This window comes from Aplysia californica, unplaced genomic scaffold, assembly GCF_000002075.1.
Source record: "Aplysia californica isolate F4 #8 unplaced genomic scaffold, AplCal3.0 scaffold00294, whole genome shotgun sequence".
Classification (NCBI taxonomy): Eukaryota; Metazoa; Mollusca; class Gastropoda; order Aplysiida; family Aplysiidae; genus Aplysia; species Aplysia californica.
In genome coordinates, this window is record NW_004797564.1 from 893,713 (window position 1) to 908,328 (window position 14,616).

The 14,616-nt window shown below is 38.4% G+C and overlaps 1 protein-coding gene across 1 annotated transcript in view; it reads left to right on the top strand.

Annotated features, from left to right (window-relative positions):
- The window catches only part of LOC101847968 (grancalcin), a gene marked incomplete in the record, with an annotated part of 16,076 nt that extends 2,495 nt beyond the window's left edge, over window positions 1-13,581 (top strand). Inside the window, 10 exon segments of the mRNA XM_013084467.2 lie at window positions 88-319; window positions 2,465-2,539; window positions 4,077-4,152; window positions 5,255-5,279; window positions 6,378-6,399; window positions 7,337-7,487; window positions 9,584-9,715; window positions 10,928-11,001; window positions 11,348-11,393; window positions 13,551-13,581. Coding sequence (XP_012939921.1) covers window positions 88-319; window positions 2,465-2,539; window positions 4,077-4,152; window positions 5,255-5,279; window positions 6,378-6,399; window positions 7,337-7,487; window positions 9,584-9,715; window positions 10,928-11,001; window positions 11,348-11,374 — 814 coding nt within the window.
- Between the last annotated feature and the right edge of the window lie 1,035 nt (window positions 13,582-14,616).

Below are 14,616 nucleotides of genomic sequence, written 5' to 3' on the forward strand. Positions count from 1 at the left end.
CGGAAATAAAAAAAGAAAAAGAATAAAGCATGGCACATTGTTGCTGGTGGTTTGTCTTTAGCCTTCTAAAATTTCATCTCAGGAACTTACAATGTCGTACTATGGCGGTGGGGTGAACTACCCTCTAGGAAACCAGCCGTTTCCTCAAAGCCAGCAACAGGCGCCTCCGCCTCCATACCAACATCATGGCCACGTCCATCCGATGCCACAGCCGCCACCAGTACCGCAACCCTACCAGTTGTACCAGCAGGAGAGCCAACATTACGGGCGCTACGGGCAGTACTACACAAACAGTGTCTTCAACGTGAACGCATGGGAGGTAAATGTGTCAGGACGTGGTGGAATCAGGCACTCGTCACTATTTTGGGCATACAGGGTTATAGGTATCATCTTAAAGCCTGTTCATATGCCTTCCTTTTGGTGAAGAAAATATCCCTCCATCTTGAATAGAAGTCGAAATATTTGCGATTAAAGGAGGTCAGGATCGCATGGTCCCAGAGGTGAAATAAGCAAGAAAATGGTAGCCAAAGATTGGTAACTTTCATAGCCAGAGAGTCCTTGGAAACTGAAAATTTACATTTTTTTCTGCCCTTAATCAATGTTTTTCAGTAAAATTCACACAGAAATGTGTTTCTAAATGGACATAAAATGTGTTCAGCCTAAAAAAAGAAAATTTGTACAAAATTGCCCATCGCCCCCCCAAAAAAGCTGATTTCTATGATTTCATCATTTTGACGAGCACCTTATTTAACCACGATGCCTCACAACAGGAAGCTAATTTCAAAAGTTGTAACGAAATTTCCATTGGTAGTCAAAAGTGCTGAGATCTGATTGGGAGGTACTTAAGGGTGATATATAAAAGAAGTCCTGCAAAATTAAAGGGGCCTGTAAAACCTCGGAACTGTCTTTGCAATACATTTGAGAAATCTTAACATGCTGTTCTCAAATAGTTGTACTTTATGTATGTGTTTTTTTTTCTTGAATTTTCACGTCTGAATGGCATGATAATAGGCCTATATTTTTTTAAATCTGATCTTTTACATTTTCTTTAGCTGGTAAAGAAGGGGATTATTTCTATCCTTTTTCATTAACATGACTTTTATCTATGAGTTTTATGAGCCTAGAAAGATGATTTGCCTCAAAAAAAAAAAAAAATCAAGTCACTGCTTAAGTGCTCCCATTCCCTTTGCATTTAAAAAGTAAGCAGATGATCTTTTTCACGTCACCTTTTCTGTCTCGACCCTTCCTCTCACACCTGACCAGGATAACTGAATAGTTGATTTCAAGTAACTGCTACAAGCACATGTTTGGTTTTGTAATCATTGTCCACATATGAGTTGGGTTTGCTTATCCTGTGAGTTTTAACCCTCCCCCCCCAATGTACATGTACTTACGTCTAACGAGACACAATTGCAGTAGTCTCCGCATAAGATCTCGGTGCTCGGGAGAAAGGAAAATGCGGTATCTTCCTGGAACAGGATCTTAGCCGATGAACCAAGAAAAGTATCTACGGTGACCCATGTTAAGGTTCACAACCAGTAAAATGGTCTCCCTTCACTCTTAAATGAATTGACATGGCCCCTGGGTGGGTTTATGACATATGATGAGCAAAGAGTGGTCAACCTTGATATCCAATTGCAGTGGCATGAGGCATGTCATTTTCATTTTATTATCCTATCTTGAGTCTCAAGACCTACGCTTACCCAGATGCCCTTCCCCTTTATCTGTCCAAAATTTATAGCTCTCCATCTCTGACCAATTTCCCCCGCCTTTGTCGTTACACACCATTATGTTGTGACCACACCAATTAAAGTTCAATCTGTCTGGCATATCCTAGAGTAGAGACAACTGCTCCAATGATCAGTGAAGAGTTCGCAGTTCGATGTAATCTTGTAGGCCCTACCCACCCAGCGAGTGATGTAAGTTTAGGTGGAGAGCTCAGATGCGAGTGTAGTGTTTTGGAAAATCAAACATGTCGGTCAGTTCACACCTCAGTGTGAACCTGTTAGGGGCAAACATTATTGTACCACTTCATCGAGTTTTACCCAAGGCTTATGTGATCACATTCACGAAAGTGGCTGATGTTTGATGCACGGGCAGTTTAATGATCTCAACTTTTTACTCTTGGTTGATTGGCTGTGCCCGCCTGGCTCTTTATTCTGTAAATTATTATCTGAAATATGGGATTTTAGCCGAATATAGACCTTCAGAGTGAATCAGAGTGAGATCTTAGGGGTGAATTTTGTGTAGTAAAAATTTTGTTTTCTTAAAACAGCGAGATCTTAAGCGAACCAGGTTCATAAGCGGTGGGATTTTATGCGGAGACTGCTGTATATGCTCGTCACTGCTAAAATATACCTGCCCTAATATTTCTATATTGTTGCATGGACTTTAATTAATGTATAATACATTGTTGGCTGTGATGATAGCCCTTTTCATTTTCTGAATGATCTCATACTCACAGGCATACCAGTATCGACAACCCAGTGATTTGGAAACTGTATTTCGAAAAGAAATGGAAAAGAATCCTGAGAATGCTGTAAGTCTTTTCAACATATCAATAACTCAGACTATTACCATTATTCAGTAGGACTGCTTTGAGATAAAAAGAAAAGAAAAGGAAATAATTTTTTTATTTTGCAGAAGTATATGTATATACCCAAAGCAGGTTACAGTCTGTTCAAATACGCTAAAATATAATTTGCTTGTTATCATTGTGCATCTCCCTGTTTTTGAGCTAGGGTGAAGGTGTCTTACTCAACGGCATCCTCAAGTGACCAGCTGGTCTGTAAACCAAGCAGGCAGCTGTGCACGTCGTGTGAGGCAGGTGGTTGGAGGATGTGGCTGGTTTGACTATTTTCTGTTACTCTTGTTTCTTTTTGTCTTCTAGCCTTTTCCAAACATTTTCTGGTTCTGATTTCCCCGGATGTGTTTTCCTCCAACTTAAATGAAAACTGTTTGGAATCTAAAGAATCGATGAAATGATCATTTTGATGGGTAAAGAAACAAACAGTGGTAAATTCCTCCTGCTCACTCTTGTTTTTTGGAAGTTAGGGATGTTTGTAATGAGATTAACAGAATCTAACAACATCTAATTTAGAACTTTTCCATGAAGAGAAATAAATCATTTTGATTTTCTTCCATACAGTATATAATAACTATGGGGTTTTTTTTCCACTTCTTTCAAATGTCTATTTTTCTATCCTACATATTTGAATGTTCTTTTCCATGATTGTTCTTGGGATATTACAGCAGTGGCTTCCCGTTGCCTACTGCCAGTTTGTGTACAGTTTTCTCTGCTAGCCTTTATCATCCACCAAACGTATTTGAACTTTTGCCTCTCACATTTCCTCGCTCAGTCTTTCTGTCTAGTGAAACATGAGTAAAGATTTTGCATATTAAAGCAAAGAATTTATTGTCTGCTGTGGAAGAAGATATACCAGGAACAAGTTTATGTTTTCCTTTACTACCGATGCCTATAAATGGCATAAACATAAGCGGTGTGAGAACGTGGGGTTTGGGGAGAGGCAGGAGGAATTTAAAACACAATAACAATAACAGATATTCAGACTGGCTCTGCCTTGCAGCACCACCAGAAATATACTGAGAGCTTTATTATGCACTTGAAAAAGTCAGGTTTTTAATTTTCTTTCTTCCCCCTAGGGCGGTGCTACTGACTGAAGTGTCTTTAGGCCATTCCCAAAGGGGAACATAAACCATGTTCTTATGCACAGTCAAATTGTTATTGTAAATGGGCTGGTTCATCAATGTCATCCTCCTAACGGTGCCTGAACTGCAACAGGGAACTGCTACTTTATCTTTCCTAACCCTTACTTTCGCCATATTTCTTCTACTTATTTTGTATGTTTGTCACACTCTTGTGACCCGCTATTTCCGGGGTGCCTTGATAGTTGAAGCAGACTTTGTGCTCTTGAAACTAGAGAGGTGAACAGAGTAAGTCTGATTCCCTGTAAGGACTTCTCTGTTGACATCCCCCCCGTGGCGCTCATATGACCTTATGCTGTTGTGAGCACCGTAAAACCTCTACTAAAACTAACCTATTTTCTTTGTTGCAGTTGAGAGGTGCGATCCAGGCGGAGGATCTGATGAACGTTCTCAACAATACACCCAGCATCCGGAACTTCTACAGACGTAATGTTCACACAAATTTGACAATGTGGATAGTTTCCTATTTTGTTAAATCATTAAACCTTTCCGTACGTCGTGTTCTACTACCGTATCCATACGATGTGGGGAACTCTCTGCCACTACTTTCCGAAGAGGAAATTCACTTGCTAATCCAATCCGTACGCTTTGTATAGCAGTCTGTCCAAATGATTTTTTGAGAAATACTGAAAGTTTCAAAGAGATCTTCGCACTAGAAGTTTACTAAAATGAAAAGAATACAACTCAGGGGGTACAAAATGACCCCAGGGCGTACGGATAGGGTTAAACAGGGTAGATTTTGTGCTGGAGCTTTTGTTATCTGGTTATTTTGACTAACGCTATCCAGTGATTTATAAAGAATAGTTTAAAGACGAGATTTTCTTGATAGAGGTTAGGCATAATGACATACAGATTTGTTTGACCTGCTAAACGATATTCGGTATTTTTATAGAATCACTCCCGTCTCATGGCTGCTATCCATGCTGGTTTGGCTTTTTTTTTTGTTTATGCACGCTTTTATAGTCATTGGTTGGGGGGGGGGGGTGTCCCCTGAAATAAGTTTTAGTTTTAATAAGTGTTTTTCGGCTCTTGCAGCACAATAAGGTCATATAAGTGCCGAAGATTAGAGGTGTTAAAAGAGAGTAACAAACACAAAAAAGAAGAGGAGGGGAGATAAAGACAATAGACGTTTGATAGGAAAGAAGAAGCAAACCACACCAGAGCTCCCGCCAACCACCCACCCCCTGAAACAATCATTTGCGACGTTTTTTAATGCCCAAATCGTGTTCAGGGCCCTAAAAAATCCCAAAAAACCCTACAAAATAACACCCCGTATGAGACGGGAATTATTGTATAAATTTACCCAATATTCAACTATATGAATCAGCCGCGTAGTTACAAAATATTTTTGATAATAATATTATGCAGGCTACACACTTGTTATGGTCTAAAAAATGTCCCCTTGTGATACCAACCCTGTAACCCTCTTTCTTATCCATTAAAGTCAAGAATTATGAATAACAGTTGTAGTAGGAAAGAAACAAATTTCTGCTGTACAATAAACATTTTATTTTTTAATTTTTTTCAGTGAACTGGAGCAGAGAAATGTGTAGGTGAGTCAATGTATGGAATACTGCAGATTGTAAAGGTATCCTGACAGTTTCATTATTAGGTCACCCCCACCCCTCTGGACATAATCTCTCTGTTTTACTTGTTTTGTGCTGGTGTGTGTATGTGTGTTTGTGTGTGTATGTGTGTGTGTGTTTGTGTGTGTGTGTATGTGTTTGTGTGTGTGTGTTTGTGTGTGTGTATGTGTTTGTGTGTGTGTGTTTGTGTGTGTCTGTGTGTGTGTGTGTTTGTGTATGTATGTGTGTTTGTGTGTGTGTACATGTGAGTTTGTGTGTGTGTATGTGTGTTTGTATGTGTGTGTGTGTTTATGGGTATGTGTGTTTGTGTGTGTGTGTGTGTCTATGTGTGTGTTTGTGTGTGTGTGTGTGTGTGTGTGTGTGTGTTTGTGTATGTGTGTATGTGTGAGTGTTTGTGTGTGTGTGTGTGTATGTGTATGTGTTTGTGTGTCTATGTATGTGTGTGTGCATGGATGCTTGTGACACAAGTACATTGATTGTGAGGTGTGTTGACAAAATGAGTTGTTTCTCGCAATCCATGAATGGAGAAATGAGAAAAACACCAACACAAGAGTCATATTTGTTCATTCTAAACCAATGTTACCATTTTCAAATCTAACATGTCTTTTATCATTTTATACTAATAAATTGTAAAAATACAACCTGTAAATTTAATTTGAAGTATCAATTTCCATCAAGCTAAAATCCGAGTAGTTACTCATTTTGTCAGCACGACTCACATTTCGCGACCTCAATGCTTTCTTGTGGTATCTCCATTTTTACTAACAGTAAAAACAGTTCATTACAAAGAGTCATCTTAGGAAGGAAGTCACATTTTCATTGTTAAAAAAAGTGAAGATACGACAAGAAAGCACTGAGGTCGCAATATGTAGTTGTCTTCTTCCATGTAGATCAACATTACAAAATTAGAATATACTCATTACTTTTGTCATACTGTATAGGTCCATGTCTTTATCAATATACTAGCCTACATAGATGAACCTTTGAGATTAATATTGTTTATAGTTCTATCAATTTATTATGAAAATCTCACAAAAATTTTTATGTTATTTCTTTTTTTTCCAGCATCATGATTGCCATGTTGGATGTATCCTTTTCCTTGAGCCTGTGACTCATTGTCCTTCTGCTGATGACTGGGAATGATGTCTAGGAAATGAAAAGTGTGAGGCATCATAGTGAAATCGGGCGCTCCTCAGACGAATGAAATCTGAGAAACAGGTGTTTTTTTCGCCAGTTTTTGCAATTTTTATCGAATTTTTGTTTTTTGGCTCAACCCCTTCTTTGTGCAAATAAAATCACTTTTTCGGGTGAATTTTACAGAAAAATGTTAACGAAAGGAACAAAATATGTCATTTTTCAGTTAAGTTCTCTTTAGCTATTGAAGTTGCCAAACTTTGGCGGCCATTTTCCTGCTAATTTCACCACTGAAACCAGGCGACATCATCTCCTTCAATCGCAAATATCTTCTTCTATTCAAGATAGATGGGTATTTATATTATTTTTTTTATTGAAAGCTAGGCAAATAAATAAGCTTTCAGGTGATACCAATAACTCCACATGCCCAAAAATTGATGAGTGCCTGACTCCACCGCGTCGTGACACAAATACAGTTTAACACGGATAAGTGAACATAGAAGACTCGGAATCATGCATCCCTCGAACTGTGCCTGTGGTCCGGGTTTTTTTTCTTCTTTATCTTTGTAAGATATCCCTCAAACATCAAAGTTTTTGAGTACAATTCACACAGAAATGTGGTTTATGTTGACATCAAAAGTGTTGAGCCAAAAACAAAAATTTGATAAAAATTGACAAACTGGAGGAAAATTGTCGGTTTCTTTGATTCTATTATTTTGACGAGCACCTGATTTACCACGATGCCTCACATATATTTTTGTACTGTGTATTGTCTTCATTTCACCTGTTGACATTATATTACTTTCCCTGTTTTAGACTTTTGATCAGATAGTTAGTACTTTGTGAGAACCAACAGAGACATCGCTTGTTTTTCCTTCAAAGTTTTCCAGCGATCTCAAGATGGTTTTATGCAGTGGGCAGAGTTCTTGGAACTACAGCAATGCCTGGTTGCTTGGTACAATGTTTTCTGCCAGCACGACTTTGACCGGTCAGGTTTCATTGATGCCGCAGAGCTGATCAGAGTCATCAAACAGCTCTTTGGTATTGGACAATTTCATCCCTTTGTAATGATAATAATAATAATAATAATAATAATAATAATAATAATAATAATAATAATAATAAGCTTAATAATAATAATAAATAGCTTTTTTATAGTGCATAACCCTGCTCGACAACAAGCTCCATGTACCTTACACACTTTATTATTACCTAAGCTGACCATAGAACACCTCTACCCTGCTGTAATCCAGACTGCCCCGTCTCACACTTACTCACTCTCTCTCTCTCTGCTTTATACACTTGCGCCAAACAATACAACTGAACTGAGACTGAACTCGTCTCACATTTACTCACTCACTCTGCTTCACCCACTTGCGCCAAATAATACAATAGGTTAGGCCTAACTTCCTGTTATTGACCAACGCGCCAGATTGCCCAATAAACAGCCAAAAAGACCACATTTGATTCTCATATGGGGAGATTTTTTTTATTGAGTATCTCCAATCTCCATCTGTCCGCTGAGATGTAGGTAAGGTTGAAGAAGCCCACCTCCTAAATGATCTAAACTGTGTTGGTTGGGGTGTAAACCATCTACGATTACAATGTGTCTCCAGGGTACAGTTTGAAAATGAAAAAGAAACAACAACAAAAACTTTAAAAGTTATTTAATTGAACATGGTAACTCTTACTCGCTCTAAGCTTATTACGATCTTTGTAGCAGAAAGTTTAATTCGAAATATGTATATATGTTTGTTAGCATTTTCAGTATTAAAAAGAAAGATTTCAAACTACAAGCATGTATTACCCACCAAAATTTTCATAAAAGAAGAAAGATTTGATATATGAGTATGAGGACAAGGCACAGTTGCACTGTAGGCAAGATTTATGATCAGTTTACCTGTTTTACCTGTCCTGGGCAACAACGTCATTGCACACCGGACAGGTCCATAAGTGCTCAGTTCCTCTCAGCACCAAAGCCCGCAAGGTATCCATAATAATTGTTCCAGTGGCTGTTTGATTATGGCGACGTCTTCTCTTTCCTGATAATCGTTTCTTTCTTCCTTTTCCCCTCTCTATCCCCATTTCCCGCTTCCAGACGATTGCGTGGTGTTCTGCTGTCTCCCTGTCTTCCCCATCGTGCCACTTTTCCTCCTGGGTCTTCAACATTTCTCATTTGTCAAATTTCACCCCACCATCAACCACGGCACTGCCTGCCAGCCTGTCAGCCTCCTCACTGCCCTTCACTCCAGAGTGCCCAGGACACAATATCCACATGATGGCTCTAAGTGATGAGTGTTGTATTGGGTTCATCCATTCATTCCGAAGCAGCCCTTTTTCAACTCTTCACTGGAGAAAGATCAGTAGTCGTGCTGACCTCTAAGAATTAACTTTGTCCTCTGATGTATTTTTACGTGAACAATAGAACTACAATGTACTAAAATAACAAGAGGATTCTTGGTAAATGTGAAGCTGACCTCTTTTTCTGCCTCAGCTAATGATGAAATGCTTCATGTCTGCCTCTACACAAGAGTTTGTTATGTCAACAGTTTAACACTATCCGTAGGTCGTGTTTTACTATCGTATCCATACGACGTGGGGAACTCTGTGCCACCACTTTCCAAGGAGGAAATTTACTCATTAATCCGATCCGTGCGCTTAGCATAGCAGTCTGTCAAAATCATTTTTTGAGAAATACTGAAAGTTTCAAAGAGATCTTCGTACTAGAAGTATTCTAAAATGTGAAGAATACATCCCCGGGGGTACAAAATGACCTCAGGGTGTACGGATAGGGTTAATGCTTAGCGTCTTATTTTGTTCACTGTGGGCTTTACTGATCACTGGCTTTGTCTTACAACCACAAATGTCTCTGAAACATAAACAGCCTTGTCCATAAAATCACCTGGTGCTGATTCTTATCTATCTGTTTTTGTTTTCTTTCATTTTTCTTGAAAATTGAGACATTATTGTCTAAAACATATTTAATGTAACACAGAGTTTCACTTGCTGATAAGGCTTTGTTTGTTTGAAACAATAAATGTGAAGGTTTTTCACCTTATATGTCTGACATGGAAATGTTCTTTAGGCTAAATTTCAGTCTTTGATTTATTCTTTTTTTTACAATATTCTCTCACCAGGTTACCAGATTGAGCCACAAACGCTGGAGACCATTCTGAAACGCTACTCAAGAGTCGTCCCCCCTGGAGGACGATGTATTATCGCCTTCGACGATTTTGTGGCTCTCTCCGTGCGCCTCCGAGCATACACAGGTACACCTACGTGTTAAGCACACAAGTGGGGAATGTGACATGAGGAGTCCACAGGAAAAACGGGCAGAGTCACAAACTGGAAATTGGTTAAAATTCAATATGAAAAAAGAAGTAAAGCTGACAAAGTGTACATATCACATCAGATGCGTGATTCAATCACATGCATGAATTTAATTACAAGACCTTTGGAGTTATATAGAGATACATACTCTAAAGAGCAATACACATTTATGTTTGTTCTGACTATGGCCTTATACTAGATGGTAAAAAAACTTCTTTTATATCTTATATGGGAGCTGGAACCATCCGAGTCCCCAAATACTGAGACGGATGAGATCAGATATTGAATTTCAATGAGAGTAATACATTATAATTAAAATTTTTCATGTACACCTGCCTGTGTTTTTACGGTCCTGTACAGCCAAGAAAAATTTCCCTCTGGGATAATAAAGTATTATCTTATCTTATCTTATAAAATGTCAAGGAATGTCAGAAGCACAGCATTTAGGCGGATGGTCCCTGGGGTGTGTCCTTGAGCAGGACTCATTGACTGTGGTTTAAAAAAAAAACCAAGGCGGCTAGGCTGTGGCAACAAGCAAAGGGGTCTGTATACTCTGTACAGTGATATATGATATATACATGTATATGTGAAGCATCGTGGTGAAATCAGGCGCTCGTCAAAATAGTGAAATTGAAGAAACTGAGATTTTCCCATATGTCTGGTAATTTATATCAAATTTTTGTCTTTTGGCTCAACCCCTTTCATGTCCTTTCAAAAACACATTTATGTTTCGATTTTACTGAAAATCGTTTAAAAGCACAAAAAGTATATAATTTCACTCTCAATGAACTCTCAAGCTACGGAAGTCACCATACTTTGACAGCAATTTTCTCACTAATTTTACCTCTGAAAGTGAAACCAGACGACCCTCCTCCTTCAATCACAAATATCTCGGCTTCTATTTAAGATAAATGGATATTTTTTCATCGAAAACAAGGCAAAAGAACAACCGCAAAGATGACACCAATAACTTCATATGCCCAAAAATTGACGAGTGCCTGATACCATTGCGTCGTGACGCATGTAATTATGTGCGGACGTAAACTTGTAAGTAATATATGTATGTGATGTACCTCTCACTGTACCTAAAATTCCCCTCGAGATGGATGAAAATTGTATTTTCTTTCTTCTCTTTCTCGTTTGTCTCCCAGATGCTTTCAGGAAAAGAGATTGCATGGCACATGGTGGGGGCGAGACAGGAACCTGCTCAATGGGATACGATGATGTAAGCTCATGCTCTAAATTATATATACAATGAGAAAATGGTTATATATACAATGAGAAATTGGTGAAATGTGCACACGAGAAGTTTGTGCTTAGGGAGTTTATGTCAAGTGAGTTTTACTGTACTTTCGTTTTCCTGATACAATGTATGACTTACACAGTTTGTCAAATCAAGGAAGACCAAACTTTTACTAAAAAGAAGTTTGAAAAGCAATTTTGTCAATTTTTATATTTTTTTGGGTAGGGCCTATCTTTTTGTTGACGTTTGCTTGTGATTGTTTAGAAAAAAACCCCAACCATTTTAGTCGCAGCTTGACCTGACACTGACAAAAATCTTTTATTCCCAGTTCCTGAGATGTGTCTTGTGCCTGTGATCTCATCGTCATCTCTCAGGTAATCCGACAGTGCCTCGGGGAAATTAAAGTACAGTCAAAATTGTCTAGATGGCCACGCTTTGTTGAGGAGATAAGTGGTTGTCTTAGACAGGTGGATGTTTTAGACTGGTGGATGTTTTCGACTGGTGGATGTTTTCGACAGGTGGATGTTTTCGACAGGTGGATGTTTTAGACAAGGTGGATGTTTTAGACAGGTGGATGTCTTAGACAGGTGGATGTTTTAGACAAGGTGGATGTTTTAGACAGGTTGGTTTTTTTTATAGGTGGATGTTTTAGACCAGGTGGATGTTTTAGACAGGTGGATGTTTTAGACAAGGTGGATGTCTTAGACAGGTGGATGTCTCGGACAGTGTCATTATAATATGCGAGGTGTGTTGACAAAATTAGTTACTTCTCAAAATCCACAAACAGAGATATTGGCCAAAAATCGACACTAGGGTCAAAATTGTAGATTTTTTACAGATGCCATATTCTTTAGTATAATAAGCCTTTCATTATTTCATACTTATAAATTGTAAAAACTTCACCTATAAGTGTGACGTATCTATTTTCATACGTCTCAAATCCGAGAAGTAACTCATTTTGTCAGCACCCTTCACATATAATGAAACACAAAGGGGGAAATGGGATATTGCCGTTTGTACAGGTGATTGTCTTAGACAGGTGGCTGCTAGAGAGATTAGACTGTGTTTCATAAAAATATTTTTTTGTGGGCAGTTCTTATTTCATGTTAAAAGTTCTTGTCTGTGGCAGTGACACCAAAATGAGCCTAGCCGATCTGATATTTGAAGGGAAAAGTTCTGTTGTGACAAGCCCAGTCAATGATTTTCATTATTTTATCCCTCTATGCTGAAAGTTTTAGTCATCACACTCCTCTTCACTTTTCTAGTAGGTGGTTGGCAGGTGTTCTGGTGTGGTTTGCTCCTTTTTTCCTATACAAAAATCTATCTCTCTGTCTCCCCTCCTCTTTTTTGTGTTGTTACTCTCTTGTAACACCTCTAATCTTCGGCACTTATATGACCGTTTTGTGTTGCAAGTGCTGTAAAACTCCTACTAAAACTAACTTTTCTAGAGTGAAATGGCTCGATCCAAAGCAGAAAGCTAAACAATTAGCTCAGTTAGTGACACACTGGACTATTATGGAGACTGCGGGTTCTGGTATGAATGCTCAAAGGAGTGTTCTAAGTTTGGTTTGTTTTGGGGACTTTTCGCACCAGATAAGATAAGATACGTCTTTATTGTCCAGATCCTGACACACACACACACACACACACACACACACACACACACACACACACACACACACACACACACACACACACACACACACACACACACAAACACACAAACATGCACACACACGCAGGCTTACAGTCACATGCATAATATAAATGAGCAGCTATATGAACCATTAAAATCTTAAGCTAGATACATACTCCATGTTATTCTCATGCACGCTCTAAGGTCATATGAATAATTATACAAGATGGTGAAGATGGAAGAATTTTGATGGATGATATGGTAAAAATGACCTTCTGTATCTTTCTATGTTACAGATATCAGAAGCCTAGGTCTTTTACTTCTGACTGATGTTTTTATTTGCGGGAACAAGGGATGTTTGTTGTCTTTTTAAAAAAATAGAAATAATTTTTTTCATGCAAGCTGTTATGTACAGTTCATCCAAGTTGGGGAATGTATATGTTGAATTTTTTTTAGGCTCTTCACCCATTTGGCCTGGTCCTATCAGAGATGGATGTGAAATTCAGGTTTCATCTCTAGGCTCTTATTTAACCCTACAGTTTAAACTTACTTTTTACTAACTTTTACTTTTTCATCCTCTGTTGCCGTTAAGCGTCGAGGAGAGATGCAGTTTTCTATGGTAGGCCAGCTCCACAGCTCTTTCAGTTGGGATATTAAAATTTCTCAGCGTTTCTGAGTGTTTGGTGTTATTGGCTCTCGAGGCTGGCTGGCCAGGTGACATACGTAACAGGTGGCCAAACCATTTTATACTGTTATTCTATGAAATGCTGGCAGGACTCGATGGTAATAGTATTGAAAGAAGTGTTAAATGTATAAAATGATCAGTGAACAAAGTATTGAAAGAAACCTCTCAAAACCTTTCAAACATTTTGTATATTGCCATCTTTCTCCTCAGATCTGAAAAACAGCAGAGCCGATGTGATTTTAAAAAAACACGAAAAGACAACTCTACAGCATCTCTTCTTTTTCGAACTGCAGAGGCTTATTTTGTGGACATCTTAAACAAGCCGATCATGATAACAAGTTGTTCTGGAAAAACTTTGGCGTGACTGGGTCCAGAGAGCTTCTGAGTGCACCCAGAGTGGCTGTAACGACTCATTATTGGGAACAACTTGATTTTTCTCCTAATGAGAATTTGGTTACTAACGGGACTCTGGAACGTCTGGTGTGGAATGTTTTTGTGATCTCTTTTTGCAATAATTTGTTGAATTTAAGAATAACTGCAACAATGGTTTGGAAACCTGTGATACGACCAAACTTTACATGCACAGTGAACCCCAGTTATTTAATGCTATCCGTACGCCTTGCGGTCATTTTGTACACCCCAGGGTTGTATTCTTCACATTTTAGAATACTTCTAGTGCGAAGATCTCTTTGAAACTTTCAGTATTTCTCAAAAAATCATTTTGACAGACTGCTATACAAAGCAAACGGATCGGATTAATGAGTAAATTTCCTCTTTGGAAAGTGGTGGCACAGAGTTCCCCACATCGTATGGATACGATAGTAAAACACGAGATACGGATAGAGTTAAACTTGTGTGTGAGTAAAATGCCAATGTTTACAAGTAGGGTTGAATTTGAGATGGGGTCCGAACCAATCAATGCCAAAATATCAGTAATATTAACTAAAACTAATGAATGCACCCTTATTTTCAGTACATTTCACTCAGTTTCTAAATGTGTGAGTACTCGGCAAAGTTAATGAATGAGTCAATAAATGATGTGAATTGAATTAAAACAGAATTTGGAAAGTTAACTTTGTTGTTGTTCCAAGCACAGAAAGCAAATTAAAGACAGAGATATTTTTTTTAGAAATTATACCTAAATATATTTTAAGAATCATATTTTTTTCAATATTTAGTTTTTGATTTTCGACCAAATGTTTCTCGAATACATTCAACTGATCGCACAGATTAACCCTATCCGCATGCCTGGGGTCATTTTGTACCCCAGGGGTTG